We start from the raw sequence: 21,291 nt of genomic DNA on the forward strand, positions 1-21,291 counted from the left end.
GAGTATTATATGGCCATGGAGGTAGCTACAACTGCTTGGAGGTTGAGGTTGCTCTAGAAATTGTATCGATACAGTGGCATTTATAAATGCACACTAGCTCCTACTATGCTTCCATCAGTCTGAAAGAATATTTGTCATTTAGAACAACTCAAGAGTCAACCTGCTCCCCAGTTGGTTGTATTCTGGTTATAAATCTATAGAACAGGAAGGTTACTGAGTGCAAATGTAATAGTTAATTAGTTAAGGAATTTCTTTTAAGTATGACTTTCTCTCTATGTAGACAGCAACAGATATGTGATTTGAATAATTAGAAACATATTGCATGTAATTACCAACCTGAAGGAATGAGGATGAGGATATAGATGTATTGGCAAGACAGTCATTCAAATCATAATCTCTTGATTTGCAGATACATTAAACAAAGCTGAAGTTAAGTATTATAATTATACAGAGTCCCAAGAATGTGGCAGGATAACTGGAATATCAGCATTCATAAAACATTCAGAAATATGGTCACTGGAAGAGGGTGGGTAGGTACCAGAGAGAAGAAACAGACAAGTACCAAACGGCAATGTGTGCTAACTAGAGGTCAGCGATCTGTCGGCTTCAGCCCCGACGGCGGGTCCGTGTCCATGTGAGAAAGGGGACATTTTACTGATTCTGATGCATCGGCGGGTCCGCGCTTTATGTTTACGTCTTTGTGCAGAATCCGTGTTCCTGCTCTCATTTACTGTTTTAGCTGTTTGGTGGTTGTTGAAATTTTGTGAGGTTTAAACTGAGATTCTGGCTTTTCGGGCAAAATAAATTTATATTTAAAAAATCAATTCAGGATTTTAATGAATCGATATGACATTATCCAAGCAAGAATCGATTTCAATCGATAAATCGATAATCAAAACCTACCCTTAGTGCTTACTGCAAAGAAATTGAATCTGTTAAGCATGCACTGTTAGAATGCCAGGCACATGTCCAGGAGAGGAAGACGTTAATGGCAAATTTTGAGAAGCTAAAGATATTTTACATTAGAAAAACAGCCAGAAAAACTGTCTCAGGTCTGTGGTCAGCTGTTGAAATTTGTGATTAGAATGGATGCGTTGTTTTCCAGTTCCTGATCCACATTCCAGTCCAGTAGGTGGCGGTAATGCACTTTTGCAAAATGCCATTACACTTAAAAGAAGACTAAGAAGAAGAGTAAGGCTATCCCACTAGCATTGTTTTTATCGATAGTTGTGTCAGTCTGCTGACTTCGGCTCCATCACGGAGGTTCTCTCTGTTTGTGGGCTCATCTAAAGGTAAGTGTTTAGTAGGGAGGGAAACTGAGATCATTTAGTCTAATTCCTTGGAATTGTTAGTCTGCCCGTCTACCCCCTGTCTTTTCTTACACTCGCGCTGTATTCAGCTGTTTTCAGTTCGTGTGTTGAAAAATGGTGGCGCAGTCTACAGCGTGGACATTGGCATTACTAGTTGTTATTGAACTAAAGAACGAGAGTGCGATGGTAGACGGGAAACGTCCTCCAGGATAGAAACAACACATAACGCTGCTAACACAACTTTAGCTCTTTGCAAGCATTTGCACAGACGGCATGCTAACGCTCAGCTAGCATAGAACTCACAGCGAAAGCTGAGTGAATAGAGATTGACAGACCACGTGACTTTCGTGCATTGCATTGTAGTTACGAGTGGTATTGCATTTCCAGCACCAGTAATCATTAATTCTGCGGTTTTAATGTCTACTTGGATTTTATTTGCCCCAAAATCAGTCATCTACAACACGACGGAGAACACGGCAGGTCCGTACAAAGGCAGACTTGACGAAAAGGCAAAACAAAGAACGAGGAAAAATCAAAGGAGTGAAAGGGTCAGACCCATATAAGCATACAGAGTGGAGTAAGGACGTTAGCGTGCTGCCCAGCTTTCATCACGCACATATTTACTATTATATGGTCCTAAGTGTGAGTGCATACACTCACAAAATGTTTAGTGACTTCAGATCCCTGCAACAAGCCCAGGGGTCCGTTCTTCGTACCTCGCTAAGTAAGTTAGCTGGATTTGATTGTTGATTTCGCGTGATCCTGGATCGTTCGGTTCTCCGAAGCTCATCCGGAACTTGCTGTCATAGCAACAGATCCGTAAGCGTAAACCTGCTCGGGAGCAGGTTTACTTTATGTAAACAAGATTAGATCGCGGCCACTCAGGTATGTCCGCTTCATGTATACGAAAGCAACAGCGATATTTTACCACTGTTTTACCATAAATAAATATTATCAATGTAACTAAAGATAATGCAGTATTTGATTCTTTCATTGATTTCATACAGATACATACAGGTCATTTCCTAAAAAAAGGGAAATGTACTATTAACATTCTATTACATGTATGTGATTATTACAGATGTAATTCATATTTTAGAGTAGTAATAGTAAATTACTTTGTGTAATCAAGATGGGAGACCACGGCTATAAAAGCGAAGGTGGATTTGGGAAGTCTGTCGCAGTCATGTCCTGTCCGTTTACGCGAGCAACCCATTGTGGAAGGTGCAAGATTGATAAGGAGAGTTTTCAGAATTCAGCGTATATTGCGGGACAGACAGGATCCTTTAGCTCAGCGCGACAGTGTGCTCATAGAGAGATATCGATTTTCCCGTGAGGGTATTATTTACTTAACCAACTTGTTGACGAGGGGGTGCAGGACCACCACCTGTCTTTTTTTGCTCTGCCCTTTTCTTGGTTGCTGTTATGAACAAACAAACAGATTATTTCAGGGTCTCTTTCCAAGAGACGAAAAGCAATATAAGTGATAAATATTACCATTCTGTAGAATATTCTTATATTTCACTTTTACTTGTTCCCATGTTCTAGTGGTTCCTGTTGTGGCTCTAATGTGAAAGAGGATATAATGTAATATAATATAATAAATTTACCCTACCACCTACTGCTGATGGCCAGAGGGGCCGATGGCGCGATATGGCAGCCTCGCTTCTGTCAGTCTGCCCCAGGGCAGCTGTGGCTACAACCGTAGCTGCCTCCACCAGTGTGTGAATGTGAGAGTGAATGAATAGTGGCGTTGTAAAGCGCTTTGGGTGCCTTGAAAAGCGCTATATAAATCCAATCCATTATTATTACCGAGCACGCCCCTTCGACATTTTCGCCGACCAATCAAAGGGTTGCCGATCAATGTTTCTACTATCGATGCGTAGCCCCTGTTAAGCCACCCAGTGATCTCACATTACTTCATCCTGCTGTACTAATCGTCAACAACAAGTGTGTTCGGAGAACCGGAATAACGAGCTCAAAGTTGGCGCGATGATTTGATCTTGGATGTAGTAAGCGAGGTACGAAGAACGGGCCCCAGGTCCAGTTTACTTTGGTGATTTGGACTATTCCATTTCACAGCTGTTGTTAAATTCTTGTCCTTTATCTCCTGTACAGGCCAACGCAATGTATTTGTTGTTTCAGGTTGTAGTATTACACAACATTTTCAGATCTAATAGAAATAAAATTTAATCGTAATTCATTCAGTTATTATCTTTATTCATAACTGGCATTATTGTTTCATTCTATTATAGAATCTTACAGGAAAGATGCAAAATTGTAAAAATCCATTGTGCTTTATTAGCTGCTTCGGTGAAAAACAAATCAACAATGCAACAAAAAAACCCCCAACAACAACATTGCAAAACAACTTACTGGAAAACAGTTATTCATCACTTGCTTGCTTCAGTACAACACTTGGGCACATATATGCAGGACTTTTCATGGCTGTTTTGATATCGCTCTCTCTCTTAACCGATCAAATCTGGCTATGGTAGCAGATTTAAACTCGGTCTGACCCAGGTTGATAGAGGGCGCCAGTCTGGATCGCATTCCTGCATTTTGTAGGCTGGTTTTCCTACAAAACACAACAAACATTAGCCCGCAAAGCTACAGTGAACAAAGTAGCATAGCGCAACAAATTCAATTCAAATGAAGACTTATTTGTAACCTACATCAACAATTATGTTATGATAAATTACGTAATAACTACAACAGAAGACTTACCTTTGTGGAAATGCTTGGAGTGTTCTGGGACGTTATATTTGGTCTTCAAATGGCTGCAATCCAGGCCATCCGTCGGCTCTTTGTTACTTCGGAAACATGGCTTGAACAATCTCTTCCACGACCGAATCCGATAAAAAACGATCACTTTACCTGTTTCTACCTGTTCATATTTCTACAGTATAATCTACGTAACTTTGAAGTCTCCTTGAGCGGATTTTCATCTTTGCTATCTGCCTATCGCCTTTGTGTTCATACCTAAAGGGGCAGGGATAGCTCAGTAGGTAAAGTGGTCGCCCCATGATCGGAAGGTTGGCGGTTCGAATCCACTTAACGGCTACCCTGAGGTACCCCTGAGCAAGGTACCGTCCCTACACACTGCTCCCCGGGCGCCTGCTTAGTGGGCTGCCCACTGCTTCACTGAGTGAATGGGTCAAATGCAGAGAAAAAACAAGTAATTTCCCCATGGGGATCAATAAAGTACACGTTTATTATTATTATTATTATTATTATTATTAAATACTAGGAGAAATATCAAATGTGTCTTCAGCAGTGTTGAGGAGTAACGGAATACATGTACCGCCGTTACGTATTTAAAATACAAAATATTAGTAACTGTATTCTGTTACAGTTACCGTTTAAAAAGGTGGTATTTAGAATACAGTTACTTTGTTGAAATAAATGGATTACACGGCGGTATTTTCCTGTTTCATATTGTCGCGGGTCAGGCCTGTTTGGGTTTTGTTTGTTCTTTTGTTCCAGGCGGCAGCGTTACGGTTGCCATGGTTACAGGGCGACGCTCTCTCTCTCTGTTTCCTGGGTGAGAGAGCGCCTTTTTGTTGTTGTTGTACTAAGCTAATAGGCAGAATGCTACAGGTATAGCTTTAAAGAATGTAGCATCATAGGCAGTGTAGTCCGTGCTGCAGGGAGAATGGACTGCCATACACGTTATGGGTCTGTGAGCAAGAGGAGGGAGAAAAAGGAAAGTCATAAAGTACAAGCTGTCATCGAGCAGAAACGGGAGCTGGAAGCATGTAAATATAATAATAACCACTGCAGCCAAAAAGAGAGTCTGATGAGCCCAGTTGTAAGTAAGCTATTAAGACTCGACTGTACGCTGTGTTCGTGTTTTCCTCCGAAAACAATAAGTTCCATTGGAGCAGCCTTTCAACGCCTCTCTCTGTCTCTCGCAAGAAAAGTTGACCCACACAACAAAGTAAAGCTATTTTTTGGCTACGAGCCCAACACGAACCTGACGTATTAGCCAGAGGTCCCTTTACTACAGTTCGGAGCCGCGGACCTTCAGTAATAGTAATAAATCACACAGCAATAGTACATTCACATAGTTGTAAAAAGCATGATAATGTATTAAGCAATCCAAAGTATTCAGAATATGTTTCTGTCATTGAGTAACGTAACGGAATACATTTTAAGAGTAACCTTCCCAACACTGGTCTTCACACACAGTTAACACACACAGTTTTTTGACAAGTAATGTGTTGCGTGACATATTCACATATATGTATGACTGCTGAAAATGCTCACCATTGAAAATAGATATAACTTAAATAAATGTAATTATTAATCCCTGAGGAAACACATAATATCCTTAGAATAGGGCACTGGAGGTCGTGACCTAATTTCTCAATGGTGCAACTAAAAAAAATCTTGCGTCACGCTGGTGCGATTAGCCGTTCAAGAAAGAAAAAAAACCCAGTCTGAAAGTCTCTGTGTGGTTAACAACAGACACACATTATGCCCATATCATGGTCTAAACCAATCAGAGATAGTCAAGGGTGGGACCTCTTTTATTGACTGTGTTCCAGATATTCCTGTAGGTGCAGGCGAAGAGAGGGAGGTGAGTGGCCTAGGCCTGATAGAAGTAGATGTAGCTGTGGGTAATGAGAAAATCTTTTAAGAAAGATTAATAAATTTGTCATGAAGTTGAGGCCTGATCCATCCGAAATTCATAGCCAGTGCTCTGACAGTGAGCCATCAACCTCTGAGGTTATGTTTAACACTGTTTCGGAGACAGCATTAGATGATGAGCCACATATGATCGACTCCGAGCCAGAGCCCGCTGACAGTAAAAGTGGGGCAAGTGTATACAATTCAAAGAGAGTGGCTTGACCAGTTTCACTGGCTAAGATACAGTAAAGCCAGTCAGTCTGCCCCAGGGCAGCTGTGGCTACAACTGTAGCTCGCCTTCACCAGTGTATGAATGTGGGAGTAAATGAATAGTGGTATTGTAAAGCGCTTTGAGGGGTCCCGAAATGCGCTATATAAATGCAATCCATTATTATTATTATTATTATTATTATTATTATTATTAAAGCTGACAACATGATGCGCAGCATTTACTGTGGTGCAATGGTGGTTTTTGATACGGGAGACATGGGCCATACCACAGAGTGGCATCGTGGGCATCAGCAGAAAAAGATGCTTGCACCCATGCTGCCCCGACATCATAACAGCTCAAATGTGCAGTTGATGTGATAGTGACGGGCTGCTGAACCAATCAACTGGAATTCTTTTGGAACACCAAAAATACTTTGGCTCACGTGGTTTCATGGAATTATGTAAAATAGTGTCGTGGAGTGTCATAATGCTATTAAAATCCTCACATATTTGAAACTGTAAAAGACAGACATAGCTTTGATTCAAGAGATACATCTTGATGAGGTGGAATCATTAAAGTTGAAAAGAGACTGGGTGTCCCAAGTTTATCTTAGTGCATTTTCCAGTAGGAAAAGAGGCGTGGTTATATTGATTAGAAGAAATTTGGATTTTCAAGTACTCAATCATTATACGGATCTGGAGAGTAGATGGGTGGTCTTGGAAGCATGTCTACAGGGGCAGAAAGTGACATTGTCAAGTTCTTTAAGTTTGTGCAGCTTCCCCGCTTGAAAGGGATTGATGCATCTACCACAGGTGTTTAACTGGATTTCACTCAATGACCAGGCATATCTTTTGTTTTCCTTTTCCTTTAATCTTCTTTTCGGCCATAGTCAGCCATAGTCAGCCATAGTCAGCCATAGGTGAAAAACCTTTAAATACAAACCAAAAAACCAAAATACAAATTATGTTTGTTATCACACATCTGCAAATATTGTAAACAGTCCCAAACACATTTTCTTTTTTAAACACATCAATGCAGTGCGCAAGCTTTGTAGTACAATATTTACTTGAGTATTTTTAAATGCTCAAATTATGTAATTCACTAACAATTGTACATACACCTTGAGAAATACTGCTTTCTATTAAAGTGCTAAATTAAATAATCAATCTGCATTAGAACTTGAGCAGTAACAATAGTATTTATAACCAGCTTCTCTTAACCATATGCAAGCATTAACAGTCTTCCATATGCAGACCAACAATAAACAATGGTGCCGCTCGTAAACAGGCAACCAACTCACGACACATTGCTAATGCTACGTAAGCTAGCGGCAGCCGCGATTCTTTAGCAACTCGCTTCAAAGTCTTTTACCATAGTCAGCAACCATTCCCTTACCGGCTGCCTCCCTGGCTTTGTAGATACTTCAGTTCCACACAATATTCATGTTGGCAACAACTTATTGAAAGAATTATGCTGGGCTTTTCCCGAAAGTGGCAACTTCCTGTTGCTCCCCAGTTCGCCTTCTTTTTCCTTCCCGACAGAAACCCAGACATAAGATTAGTTCCGCCCTCCAGTCTGTCTTTTTTACTTTTTTGCCTCAGGGCCCTCCACCTCCTACTCGGTTTGACTTGACAGCTCCCACTCGATCTTCCCTTGGAACACAGGAGATCGCCAAGTTCACAAGCAAACCGCAGTTTAACTCATCCCATTGAAGCATGATGCTGATGGCTTGGTCCCATTTTGCTCCTCCACAGGTAACAGAACAACTAGATGTCTGACGTCTCTATGAAGGATGGTAGCTTGAGCCACCGGAGTCGCTCCCCTTGAACCAGAGCTTAAGTCCTCTGCTCTCAAGGACTTAGCCACAGAACCGCTGTGACTTGGGCATACCCGGACATTGACGTCCCTCACAATACCCTTTTTGTCTGGATTAGTGCTGACAACTATGCCCATTTTGAAGTGTCCTCTCAGCGCATTCTGATCACTTAACCAGACGACATCTCCAACAGTGACATTTCTGTGTGCAGTGTGCCACTTGCTCCTTACAAACAAATTAGGCCCAACAAGTTGGCTCCAGGACCTCCAAAATTTGCTCACTTCTGCCTGAATTGCTTGGAGTCTCTTATAGGGGTAAACGGAAAAGTCAAACATCTTGAAGTCCCCACTTTGAGATGCTCGACCAAGCAAAAGACTGTTGGGTGTGACGTAATGAATGCAACCTTCCCGACTCTGTACTCTGGCATCAATCGGGCGCTCATTTGCAAGGTTAGCTGCCACATGAAGAGCTGTCTGGAACTCACTGTAACTTAGCCCAGACTCCCTTCCAAGACTCTGGAGTGCTCTCTTCACAATGCACACAGCAGCTTCAGCAGCTCCATTTCTATGTGGGGAATCAGCCGGATTTACTTTCCACATCCACTCTGTTCCATTCTTTGCCGCAGTCTCCTCCAAGACAAACTTATTCTGACTTTCCAAGAATCCGTAAAGTTCCTTCAAGACAGACTTTGCTCCTATGAAATTAGTACCTGGGTCTGACCAGACCTTTCTTGGATGCCCTCTAATTGCTGTAAATCTCTGGTAAGCCATCAAGAAGCCTTCAGTCGACAAGGAGTTTACTAACTCCGTGTGAATCGCCCTGCTGGCCATACAACAGAATACAACCCCCCAAACCTTTATCATGACTCTTTTCTTGATGTCATCCTTCACTTGGTAGGGTCCAAAGAGATCCACTGTTGTGAACTCAAAAGGTAAAGCAGGTTGAGTTCTTTCCGGAGGTAAGTCGCCCATTATTTGCCGGCAACTCTGTGCTTTTGCTTTCCGGCAAACCACACAACCATCCACAACTTTTTGAGCAATCCTTCTCCCTCTTATGACCCACGCTTTCTTCCTCATTCTGAGCAGGGTCCCAGCAACTCCCTCATGACTCTCATTGTGGGCCTCCCGGGCTAACAGTGTAGACACCCAAGGATCATAAGCCAAGATGGGAACACTAAACTGGTCTTTCTTAAAAGCTTGCACTCGGCCGCCACAAACAAAGAGCCCAGAGCCTGGGTCTTTGTATACTACCAGTCTATCTGTAGTAGTGCTTGGGAAGACAGCGCTGTCTTGTGCTGCAAGGAAGATGTCTCTTAGGGCATCTTCACGTTCCTTCACCGAAATTACTCCTGCCAACGGGACTGCCTCCCACTTTGGGTCATTAGCAGCTGGATGTCCCCCAAGAAACTTTCTAGCTGCTCTCCAAGTCCAAGCAACTGATCTAACTAATCGAGTTAGGTCACTGAACCGCTTGACATCTAAAAGGTTCTTGATGACTGACCCCGCAGGTGGTCTTCGCTGCTCTCCCTGGGCCTCAGCCCGACTTCGCTTTTCTTCTTGCCCTCTTATCTCGGCCCTTGTCAAGGCAGCGACAAACGCCTTTCTTTGCAGCTTATTGACGTTTTCTTTGGCAGTGGCGGCTAACTCTTTAGCTGACCTAACTGGCCACTCGCACACAGGCAAACTCAAGAACTTTGGACCATTTTGCCATTCTGAGTCTTCATCTAGATCTCTGGGACTAGCTCCTCTTGTGACTACTAGGGCTGCCACAAACGATTATTTTGATAGTCGACTAGTCACCGATTATTTTTGCGATTAGTCGACTAATCAGATCATCATCCATTGGACGTAAAACTACAGCTTATTGCACCAGCAGCATCTGCTCTTATATAACTATCATTAGCTTACAGCTTTAAGTGTTTATTTTTAGTTAGCACAGACCTTAAAGACAAGATGATAGTTTATTAAATTTTAATGAAATTTGCAGATTGTTTCGGTGAAGTTTAATAAACTCCTTGCTATCTAAAATATAACAGGACACTGGAGTATATTCTGGAGCATCTCACACTTCTGATAATCAGTTGTCTGCTTGATGTTTATTCAGCTGTGTAAAAACTATAACTTTAATCTCAGACAAACTGATTTACTCAGGAACAAATAAAATACTTAAAAAAAAGCCAAACAATAACATTTTAAGTTATCTAAGTGACTCATATATATTTAACCTGAGTAGCGAAAGACGGCGGTGGGTTTGAAAACGATTTGCGGGGAGTCCGGTGTTCTCACGGCGCTAGTGAGCCTAGCCCCCAGCTCGCTAACGAGCTAGTGGGTAACAGATGTCTCCGAAAACGTCGGAGCGCTTTTGAAAATATGTGGTGTCCTGATAAACTGAGCAGATATTTGAGGTTTACACAGCTACATTCTCGCCTGAAAATATGTTAAACGTTTATTTTGTGACCCAGAAAGAATAATAAGAGTAACATTAAAACTAACTAGCTGCCGCCATTGTTGGAAACTGCGCTGGGCCGCGCTATGAATTCTGGGACGCAGCTGCTTCTTCTTCTTCTTCGGGGTTTAACGGTAGCTGACATCCTTGTACATGCAATGCTGCCATCTTCTGTTTCAGTCCGTTATTACACTCTTAAATCCTGCCACTTATTCCTGCATCTTTTGTGATCTTACAAAGCTTCAAACGACGCGTCGACTATTAAATCAGTCGTCGACGATTTTGATAGTCGACGTAATCGTGACTAGTCGACAAATCGTGGCAGCCCTAGTGACTACATCCGCAATGTTCTGAGGGCCAGGGATCCACCACCAATCTTGAATCCTTGTGCTGCTCTGTATTTCTCCAATCCTATTTGCAAAAAAGGTCTGATACCCATAGCTCTCCCGCTGTATTGCCCCAATGACGGTTTGGCTGTCGACAAAGTGATACCACCTCTCAACCTGAATCCGGCTTTGCGCCTCAAAGTATTTCTTTAGGCGTGAGCCAAACACTGCCCCACACAGCTCTGCTTTGACAACATCCCCTTTGTGGTCCAATGGTGTTAACTTAGCTTTGGACTCCACCAACCTGATGATTGGGCCCTGATCTGAATTCCACCTTAAGTACAACACTGCCCCATAGGCTTGCTCACTTCCATCGGAGAAAGTAATTGCCCAGGGTTCTTCGGTGAAGCATGGGGGGGTTAGCGCCCTTGCAAATGTGACTTTGCTGAGCTGGGCATACTCCTCAAAAAGCCTAATGGCGTCCTCCCTCAGGGCATCTGAGAGTGCCATGTCCCAAGTGTCCTTGACCAAGCAGCTTTCTACTTTTGTCTCTTGGAATGCTCTGCGAACTAAGATTGCTCCTTTTTGCTTTGCAGGAGTGACCAAACCGACTGGATCATACAACCCTGACACTTGACTGAGAAGCTCTCTTCGTGTCAGTGGGTTTGGCGTGTGGGTCTTAATCCGCTCCTGGACAAGGTCTTGGCCAACTCGCATCTTTTTCTTCCTCTTGGAGAAGTTGATTGCTACCATGACATGAAGCTTGTCTTCTTCCACTATATAACCCAGACCAAGAGCTTTGTTTTCTTCGTCACACATTTGGTTTGGTAGGACTATAGTTTTCATTCTTGTCTTCTCAACCTTGTCATCGCGCTTCCTCCTCCCACTTTGACCAGATAAGATCCAAGGTTTTAGCTCAAATCCTCCAGCCTTTAGAATTCGCCCAATGTTCTCTGTAATGACTTCTAGTTGGTTCATGTCATTGTGAGAGGTAAGGATGTCATCGACATAGCTGTCTTGCTGGAGTACACGACGTTCCTCCTTGAGGTGGGAAAAGGTAGAAAGGCTGGCAGTTTCACGCATTGCCAGCTGTGCAATGCATCCTGCCGGTTTATCTCCAATATTCACCCTTGTGATGGCATATTCCTCTAGCTCGTCATCCTCAGAGTCCCGCCAGAGGAACCTATGCAGGTGCATCTCTTTGTCTTCCAACCAAACTGAATTGTACATCTTTTTTATGTCACCAAGGGCTCCGTACACTCCGCCCCTGAATCTGAAGAGAACTGCTCGAATCTGGTTGAGGACATCTGGACCCTTTATTAGCAGGTCGTTCAAGCTCACACCTCTAAACCTCTGGCTGCTATTCCACACAAGCCTCACTGGAGTTGTAACAGAGTGGGGATTCGGAGCAATGAGGTGACTCACGTACCACACTGGCCCATCCCAGTTACTGATCATGCCCTTGGACAACTTGACTGCGGCTCCACGCTCCACCATGTCATGCACCTGAGCGGCATAAGCGGCTTTCCATTCAGGCTCCTTGGCCAATTGCTTCTCTGTGCGGAGGAATGTGCTCTCAACTCCTTTTTTGTTATCTGGTAAGGATGCTGGATCTTCAGCCCAAGGGTATTTGGCATGCCGGTGTGGCTCGTCGCTGTGGCCATCACCCGTGACATAGGTGAGTCCTTCTCTTATTATTTCAAGCTCTCTCTCCTCGGCCAGTGTCATTTCTTTCCCACCTGGCTGGCAATTTCCGCAACGGCAACCCCCACACTTTGGCTCACATGCAGCACCAATACTATCCCACTTCCACCACTCTAAGAATTCTCGACTGGTGGTTGAGGTGCTTGGCCTCTGAAGCTTAGCAGGAACATGCTTCCTTGTTGAAGACTGGTCTGAGGCCTCGCCAATGAGCTCCTCATACTTGACAGCTGCTGCTCTCATTGATCTGACAAAGTGTGTCTTGGACATGTGGGCAGAGACAGTAAGCTCCTCAAAGAGCTCAGGGTGAGTTCCCCCAACTGTCTTTCCAAGTGGCCCATCCCATAACACAAGGTCACCGATGACTCTGCTCCTCTGAGGCGCCAGCCGACCTTCTTTATGACTTATAAGCAGATGAATGTCTTTCGGTCTTACAAGATCGTTGAGTGGTACATCTGGAAAGAACCTTTGTAGCTGACTCGGTGTGACATGTTTGTGGACTTCTGCTATGCTGTCGAGTCCATAGCAGACCAGTTGGTGTCACCTAAGGGTGCCTCTAGGCGTTCTGACTCGGATCTTTAAAAGATACCGCCTTGTTCTCACGTGCGTTTTCATTGCCCCTACTCCATGAACAACCAGAGTGATTTCTTCACTTCTTAGGTTAAGACTGCTTGCAGCCCTGTGGGTTATATAGTTGGTGTCAGAAGCCAGGTCAATTAATGTCCCAATCTTTTGCCCAGCATTAGCTGTGACCTCAAGGAGCATCATGATTACTGGCAGCTCTCGAAGCCCACCTTCAAATAGGAGGCTTGGCTGCTCCTTGGTGGTGCTGCATGCCCTAGATGCAGTGTTTGAAAACGCATCCCTGCATTCTCTTGCCAGTTCAGGTGACAGTTTTCTGAGGAACTCCTCCTGATCCTCCGTACATTTCCTGCTGACCTTTCCTCCCTCTGGATCAGATCTATTTTGCCTCCCTGCTGCACTTCCCTTCCTCACCTCAGCATTAGGGCATAGGTAGTAATGGTGCTCCGCAGCGTGTGCTTCTTTGCAGCCTGGGTTTTTGCACAGATAAGTGGGTTTGCAGTATGACCCATTGTCATGAACCTCGAGACAACTCCACCATGCGCCTAGTTTCTTAATTGCGGCCTTCTTTTCTGCAAGCTTTAATGTTTTAACTTGCCTGCAGAAGTAGTTTCTTTTTATGCTTTCCATCACCGCAGACCACACACCCTTCATCACTACCTAATTTGGTGAATTTGGTTCTGGAATGTTTCAGCTCCACTCTTTCTCGCTTACTTGGCTCTTCCTCTCTCAGATGATCAAGCTGTTCATATATGGTTTCTTGCTCTTTGAGGAATTCCAGAAGACTATCAAATCGTTTTTCTGGGGTGACCGTGTTTCTACTGTCAGCAACATGAATAAGCCACTCCTTTTTGAGTGTTTCTGGAAGTTTACTTTCGATTGACTTTGTCACCAATGGGTTTTTTATAGCCCCCGTGTCACCAAGGTCAACCAGGTCTTGAAGCGCCTTCTCCACAGCTTGAATTAATTCCACTATTTTTCTTGGCTGGTGGCTCTTCACAGCTGGCATTCTCTGTAACTCCTCCACTATTTCAATAGCAATTGATGTTTGATTGCCGAACCGATTCTCCAAAACACGAAAGATGTCGTCTGCAGTGTTGTAAGTGGTGAGTCGAAGTTCTCTCGTTATTTTCTCATCCACACTATCAAGTAGCTGAAACTTTTTGATCTCTTTTGAACCAGATGGCTCCGCCTGCCCCTGAAGAGCCTCCCATTCCTTCTTCCATCTGTGGAAGTCTCGTTTATTTCCAAGAAACTTAGGAAGTGCTGTTGGTTTCAGCTTGATGATTGGCATGGGGCAGCTGGAGGTAACTGGCAATGCTGACAGGTGATCAGCATCCTCCTTTATTCTCATCTCCAGAAAGTCAGCTTTTCTGGAAACCAGCCTGGGGACGCAGAGTTCCAGCTTCTGTATATTGCTTTGAAGATCTCTCCGAATACCTGATGGGATCCAATGCTTCCACTTGCTATACCTCTCCTTTGCCACTCCCACCAGTTCTTTCAGGTGGCCAAGAACGAAATCATACACTTCGTAATTACCGTCAGGCGCAATGGCAGCAACATGTTCACACTCAGTCTCTGTTGCCTGTAGTGCTGTGGACAATTCTGCACTTCCAAAGTTGGCCCAGAGAGCCTCTCTGACTAGGGTTTTTATTTCCTTCAGTTTTAACTCACATTCACTTGCAGTCTTTGCTAAGTCGACTCTCTGCTGTTCTGTCAGCACAACTGCTTCACTTATGTCAAGCTTTGCCTCTAGCTCTGTAATGAAACCGGCCTCTAGATCATCATTGGCCTCCATGACTTTCTCTGCTTCCATTGTCAGTCTATTGAAACTGTCTTTGAGTTCTTCTTCAGTCATATCCTCATGCGTCCTCGTAATGCTATTAACCAGACGAGAGAATGATCTCTTGGCTGTTGCCCTCACTCCTTTGAGTTGTTCAACTGACTTCCCAGCAGCTTGGTCTGCCATTTTTTTGTGCTCAGGCTTGAACTGGGGTTTATTTACTAATGGGAATGGCACATGCAACTTGAGCGATTCTCCAAATTTTCTCTTTGCACTAATTATTCCCTTTTCCCAGGACTCCAGGTCATTACTCCCAGATTTTCATTTCCCGGTTTTTCACTGTCAAGTTCTTTAAGTTTGTGCAGCTTCCCCGCTTGAAAGGGATTGTTGCATCTACCACAGGTGTTTAACTGGATTTCACTCAATGACCAGGCATATCTTTTGTTTTCCTTTTTCTTTAATCTTCTTTTCGGGCATAGTCAGCCATAGTCAGCCATAGGTGAAAAACCTTTAAATACAAACCAAAAAACCAAAATACAAATTATGTTTGTTATCACACATCTGCAAATATTGTAAACAATCCCAAACACATTTTCTTTTTTAAAAACATCAATGCAGTGCGCAAGCTTTGTAGTACAATATTTACTTGAGTATTTTTAAATGCTCAAATTATGTAATTCACTAACAATTGTACATACACCTTGAGAAATACTGCTTTCTATTAAAGTGCTAAATTAAATAATCAGTCTGCATTAGAACTTGAGCAGTAACAATAGTATTTATAACCAGCTTCTCTTAACCATATGCAAGCATTAACAGTCTTCCATATGCAGACCAACAATAAACAATGGTGCCGCTCGTAAACAGGCAACCAACTCACGACACAGTGCTAATGCTACGTAAGCTAGCGGCAGCCGCGATTCTTTAGCAACTCGCTTCAAAGTCTTTTACCATAGTCAGCAACCATTCCCTTACCGGCTGCCTCCCTGGCTTTGTAGATACTTCAGTTCCACACGATATTCATGTTGGCAACAACTTATTGAAAGAATTATGCTGGGCTTTTCCCGAAAGTGGCAACTTCCTGTTGCTCCCCAGTTCGCCTTCTTTTTCCTTCCCGACAGAAACCCAGACACAAGATTAGTTCCGCCCTCCAGTCTGTCTTTTTTACTTTTTTGCCTCAGGGCTCTCCACCTCCTACTCGGTTTGACTTGACAGACATTGGTCAACATATTGTTGGATATATGAAGACTATATATATATGAAGACCTGTATCCTCAAGAAAGAGACTATACTTTCTTTTCCCATCCTCACTTTACTTTCTGGTGTCTCGCTCTCTGGTGAGTCAAATTGTCGGGTCCTCCATTGGTATTATTTCAGTAACTGATCATGCTCCCATTGAAAGTTTTGTCCTTGGGATAAACTAGTCTATTTTGTTTCGCTTAATGCGTCTTATTCTCGAAAAGTAGGATAGTTGTTTCTGGGGTTTCAACTTAAAGCATCATAATTATTGTTGTCACTGAGCAGTGTACTGTTTATTTGCTCTGCTTCTATTTGTCAGGGATAAATTACATATCTATACATTTTATGTCCCAGCTAAATAACAAGTCTGGTGGAGAAGCAGAGGAACAATTTCAGCCATTTGGACTCAGCTCAGCCACTAGAGAGGAAACAATGACTTCAACACAAAAGGTGAGAAAAATGATCACAGTTACACTGTTGCTGAAGTTGTGTGCACAGCTGGTTGTTAACAGCAGCTTTATCTTTTCCATCCTGGGCTCCTCTATACACACAGAATCTACATTCCATCCATCCATCCATCTTCATCCACTTTATCCGAGGCCGGGTCGCGGGGGCAGCAGCCTAAGCAAAGAGGCCCAGACCTCCCTCTCCCCAGCCACCTCCTCCAGCTTATCCGGGGGAATACCAAGGCGTTCCCAGGCCGACGGAGAGATATAATCTCTCCAGCGTGTCCTCGGCCTGCCCCGGGGCCTCCTCCCGGTGGGACATGCCTGGAACACCTCACCCAGGAGGCGCCCAGGGGGCATCCTTGTCAGATGCCCGAACCACCTCAGCTGGCTCCTTTCGATGTGGAGCAGCAGCGGCTCTACTCTGAGCCTCCCCCCCCCCCAGATGGCCGAACTTCTTACCCTATCTCTAAGGGAGAGGCCAGCCACCCTTCGGAGGAAGCTCATTTCTGCCGCTTGTATCCGTGATCTCGTTCTTTCGGTCACTACCCACAGCTCGTGGCCATAGGTGAGGGTAGGGACGTAGATCGACCGGTAAATTGAGAGCTTTGCTTTTACACTCAGCTCCCTCTTCACCACGACGGACCGGTGCAGCGTCCACATTACTGCAGCTGCAGCCCCAATCCGTCTGTCGATCTCCGACTCCCTTCTCCCATCACTCGTGAACAAGACCCCGAGATACTTGAACTCCTCCACTTGGGGCAGGAACTCATCCCCGACCAGGAGTGTGCACTCCACCCTTTTCCGGCTGAGAACCATGGCCTCAGATTTGGAGGTGCTGATCCTCATTCCCGCTGCTTCACACTCGGCTGCGAACCGTTCCAGTGCGAGCTGGAGGCCCTCACCCGATGAAGCCAACAGAACCACATCATAGAATCTACATTCACAAACAAAAACCTTAGAAGTTACAAGAAAATACAAAGGTCATATTTTATCAGCACTTACTTACTTAGCACTTAGGCCGAGCAATAAGGCGGTAGACGTAGAATAAGGCCCCCAAAGTGGAAGCGCCTTTCACCAACAACATCAGCTAGAGGGTGGGTGCCTGCTCTTTGTGAGACCTCTTCGTTCATCTTCTGGTCCCAATAGGAAATTCTCATGATTCACCGCAGACCACGTTGTTGAAGCATATTCAGGCTTCGAGTGATCGCATTTGTTGAGTGCCAGTCGGAAGTTAAATAGTTAAATAGTTTGATCTTGAGCCTAGCATTCAGGGAGGTCAATTTCCAAATAGGTTGGAGACATCAGAGAACACCGGCCGCCTTCGCTGCTTTGATGTTGACATCTTGATCAGAGAGCCCATCATTTGAGATGATGCTGACCAGATACATGAAAAGTCATGTAAGAACGAATTCCAGCTGGGGTCCACTGTGCTTCAACATTTCGGGGAGGGTCTCATCCAAGCCAGGGGCCTTTCCACTCTTGAGGACTCAGATCATTGTCTTGACTTCGGTAACACAGATTTGTCCGATATCGACTGGAAAAAGCTCCATGGAGGGTCCCAGGTCGTCGGCCACCTGGTCCTGAACCGACTTCGCCAAACTACATTCATCAATGGGGTCCCATGAATGGTGGGAGGTACGAGTCGTATTCATGTTAAAGCTGGGCCAATTTACCAGTTTGTAACGGAGTCTGTACATTCCATATTCCATAACGGGTAGTTTCTTCTGGGTCGAAATTTGATCGACCATCGAGCAGGTAACGACCTGAGGGCTTTCCTCCACTGCTGTCATCAAGGGTTGCCGATCATCTTCGCCCTGGTTCAATCGATGATGAGATTTGTTTGCTCTTTCCGTAGCAATCGAGGTTTTAAAAGGCGGGGTTGCTAACCCCATGCCCAACCTTCCTCCTTTCTCATATGGCCTTGGGACCGGCAATGGCAGAGCTGTTATCAGCACAGAATATCATCAGCTAACTCACAATTTTTCATACAGTCATTTTCTCCAGTGATCAGTACTTCTTTTATTATGTCATTTTCCTTACAACTCCCATTGTAGCACTTCTTTGTAATGTGATATTATCTCCAGAATGTGGTGATGTCAACAAACACGTTGTGGGTGTGTTGTCTTTGATTCCACTAATGGAGTCAGTTTCAGTTTGTTCCACGACTGCATTTTAATCACTGCCTCTGTTTGTATCTCTGTCACTGCAGGACCAACATGGAGCGAGAAGTCAGCGCTCTCAGGAGGCCGACAAACCTCACCGAAAAAAGGGGCAGAAAAAATACACCTGTGATGAGTGTGGGAAGTATTTTACCCGTCTTGGAAACTTTAAAACACACCAACTCGTCCACAGTGGAGTTAAAGCATACAGCTGTGACTTGTGTGGAAAGTCTTTTGCCCAGGCTGGAACCTTGAAAAAACACAAAGTCATCCACAGTGGAGTTAAAGCATACCGCTGTGATGAGTGTGGAAAGTCTTTTACCGCGCTTGGTCACTTAAATGCACACCAACTTATCCACAGTGGAGTTAAAGCACACAGATGTAACTTGTGTGGAAAGTATTTTACCCGGGCTGGAACCTTAAGAATACACCAACTCATCCACAGTGGAGTTAAAGCACACAGATGTAACTTGTGTGGAAAATCTTTTACCCAGGCTGGAAGCTTAAAAACACACAAACTCATCCACAGTGGATTTAAAGCACACTACTGTGACTTGTGTGGAAAATCTTTTACTCAGGCTGACAACTTAAAAACACACCAACTGATCCACAGTGGAGTTAAACCATACATTTGTGACTTGTGTGGAAAATCTTTTGCCCATCCTAGAAGCTTAAAAATGCATCAACTGATCCACACTGGAGTTAAAGCACACAGCTGTGATCAGTGTGGTAAAACGTTTGCTCGCAGTTGCAACTTACGACGTCATCAAGATACCCACTCTGGAATTAAGGCGAATAGCTGTGACAAGTGTGGTAAAACCTTTAGTAGTAAAAGTTACCTAAAAAGACACCTGCGGATTCACACTGGACAGGATGTTTACTGCTGTGATCAGTGTGAGAAAGTCTTTACAACAGCCACACAGTTACATCACCACACATTTACCCACACTGAAGAGAGACCTTATAAATGTGACCTGTGTGAGAAGACTTTTAAAGCACCACATTCTCTGAAAGGGCACCAGCAGATCCACACCAGAAGGAAACTCTATAAGTGCAGTTACTGTGAGGTATGTATTTATATTTTTATCTTGTATTTTAAGCCTGACTGTTTGGAACAACTCTGCTCTTTAAATTTGTTTTAGCATGTTAGTTATTCTACTGCAATTAAAGTTAGTGTTGTGAGGTTCATCAGATTTTAGTTTCAGTTATTATTTTTTTCTTCCATGATCATAAAAACACTAAATAATTACTTTTCTACCCTTTCTTCCAAATTTATGACTGCTACAATCTGGTCAGTGTTACTGACTTATTATGTTCTTTACTAACTAAAAACAATTATTTTTGCGTCAAATTGGGAGTGAGACCGATTGGATTGGAACTTTTCATATGTACTTGTGAAGAATATGATGTAACTTGTTGTTTAGATATGATTGTTTGTATATTAAATGAACTAGATGGAAAAATGGAGAGTCATTTTCGCCTATTAAGTTGAGTGTTATAATGTAAACAGTAAAATGTAACTGGATGTTGGCAGAGATGCTCTTTATTTCAGGCAATGTTCAGGATAAAAATGTTAAAGGAGTTCCCCGACTTACACTGTGTTTGTGTCTTTTTTTAGAAGCAGAGCGGCACAGATGGATCCAGTTCTCAACCCTGTCGTCACTGTGGTGGTGGGAAAGCGTTTCGCTGTGACCTTTGTGGAAATACTTTCAGTAATCGACAGTGTCTAAATCGACATCGACGTAGACACACTGGAGACAAAATGAACTACTGCAAAGAATGCGGGAGAGGCTTCACCACATTAAGTGATTTAAAATGCCATGAACTCTTCCATAGTGGGGTTAAAAAGCATGTCTGTGACCAGTGTGGGTCATCTTTCTTCACTGCAAGCGACCTTAAAAAGCATAAGCGAATTCACACAGGAGAGACACCATACAAGTGCAGACACTGTGACAGAAGCTTTTCATATTCAGCTAGTCGTAACCAACATGAACGTACACACATGAAAGAGATATTTAGCTGTGACCAGTGTGACAAGAGCTTCAAGAATTTCACTTCATACTCCAAACACAAACGATCCCACGCTGCAAATAAACTGTTTCACTGTTACCAATGTGCAAAATCATTCACTTCATTATCTGCTCTGCGCAAACATCAGCGTGATCATGCAGGACTGAAATCACTGGATCACAATGAATCTGACGAGACAGAAAGATCCTCTTCTGGTTTCAGGGTCAGACTTAAACACCTTGAGATCAGGCTCCACAGAGTTCAGCTGGAGTCTCCTGTAAAGAGTGCAGCTGATGTCACACTTGGATCTGATGAGGTAGCTCTGCTTTCTGGACCTGCAATTAATAATCCTGCCTAGAGCTGGGCGATATATCGAGTTTTTAAAACATATCGATATATTTTTATACGAGATATAAGATGTGACAATATCCTTTATATCGATATAGTCTATGTTACGTTATAATTATACTTGCGGAGCCGCAAGTTTGCCTCTCTTTCGTCCACTTTCGTCTTTACGCAACGTCACTCGGCCTCGCCTCTCCTTCACTGAACACAACTCCCCCTCCTCCCCCATCGCTTCACCTGCAGGAAGCGACAAGATGGACACGGCAAATCTGTTAACGAGTTA

General features: G+C 43.7%; 1 protein-coding gene across 2 annotated transcripts; it reads left to right on the forward strand.

The window, feature by feature from the left end:
- The first annotated feature begins 1,115 nt into the window (after positions 1-1,115).
- LOC113029608 (zinc finger protein 616-like) lies at positions 1,116-21,067 on the forward strand. Of its 2 annotated transcripts, none has more exons than XM_026180577.1 (4): positions 1,116-1,292; positions 16,400-16,495; positions 18,704-19,720; positions 20,272-21,067. In XM_026180577.1, exons 2-4 carry the CDS (start codon positions 16,478-16,480, stop codon positions 21,019-21,021), a joined length of 1,785 nt encoding a protein of 594 aa, XP_026036362.1. In that variant the 5' UTR covers positions 1,116-1,292; positions 16,400-16,477; the 3' UTR covers positions 21,022-21,067. The 2 variants fall into 2 exon arrangements, with proteins under 2 accessions (XP_026036362.1, XP_026036363.1); XM_026180578.1 differs by lacking the exon at positions 1,116-1,292 and adding an exon at positions 15,443-16,143.
- Positions 21,068-21,291: the final 224 nt, after the last annotated feature.

Source organism: Astatotilapia calliptera, chromosome 9 (genome assembly GCF_900246225.1).
Source record: "Astatotilapia calliptera chromosome 9, fAstCal1.2, whole genome shotgun sequence".
Classification (NCBI taxonomy): domain Eukaryota; kingdom Metazoa; phylum Chordata; class Actinopteri; order Cichliformes; family Cichlidae; genus Astatotilapia; species Astatotilapia calliptera.

Excerpts from the sequence above, each read along its gene's own strand:
- LOC113029608 (XM_026180577.1), top strand. Across the intron at positions 19,721-20,271 it reads ATAAGTGCAGTTACTGTGAG|AAGCAGAGCGGCACAGATGG; the intron begins GTATGTATTTAT and ends GTCTTTTTTTAG.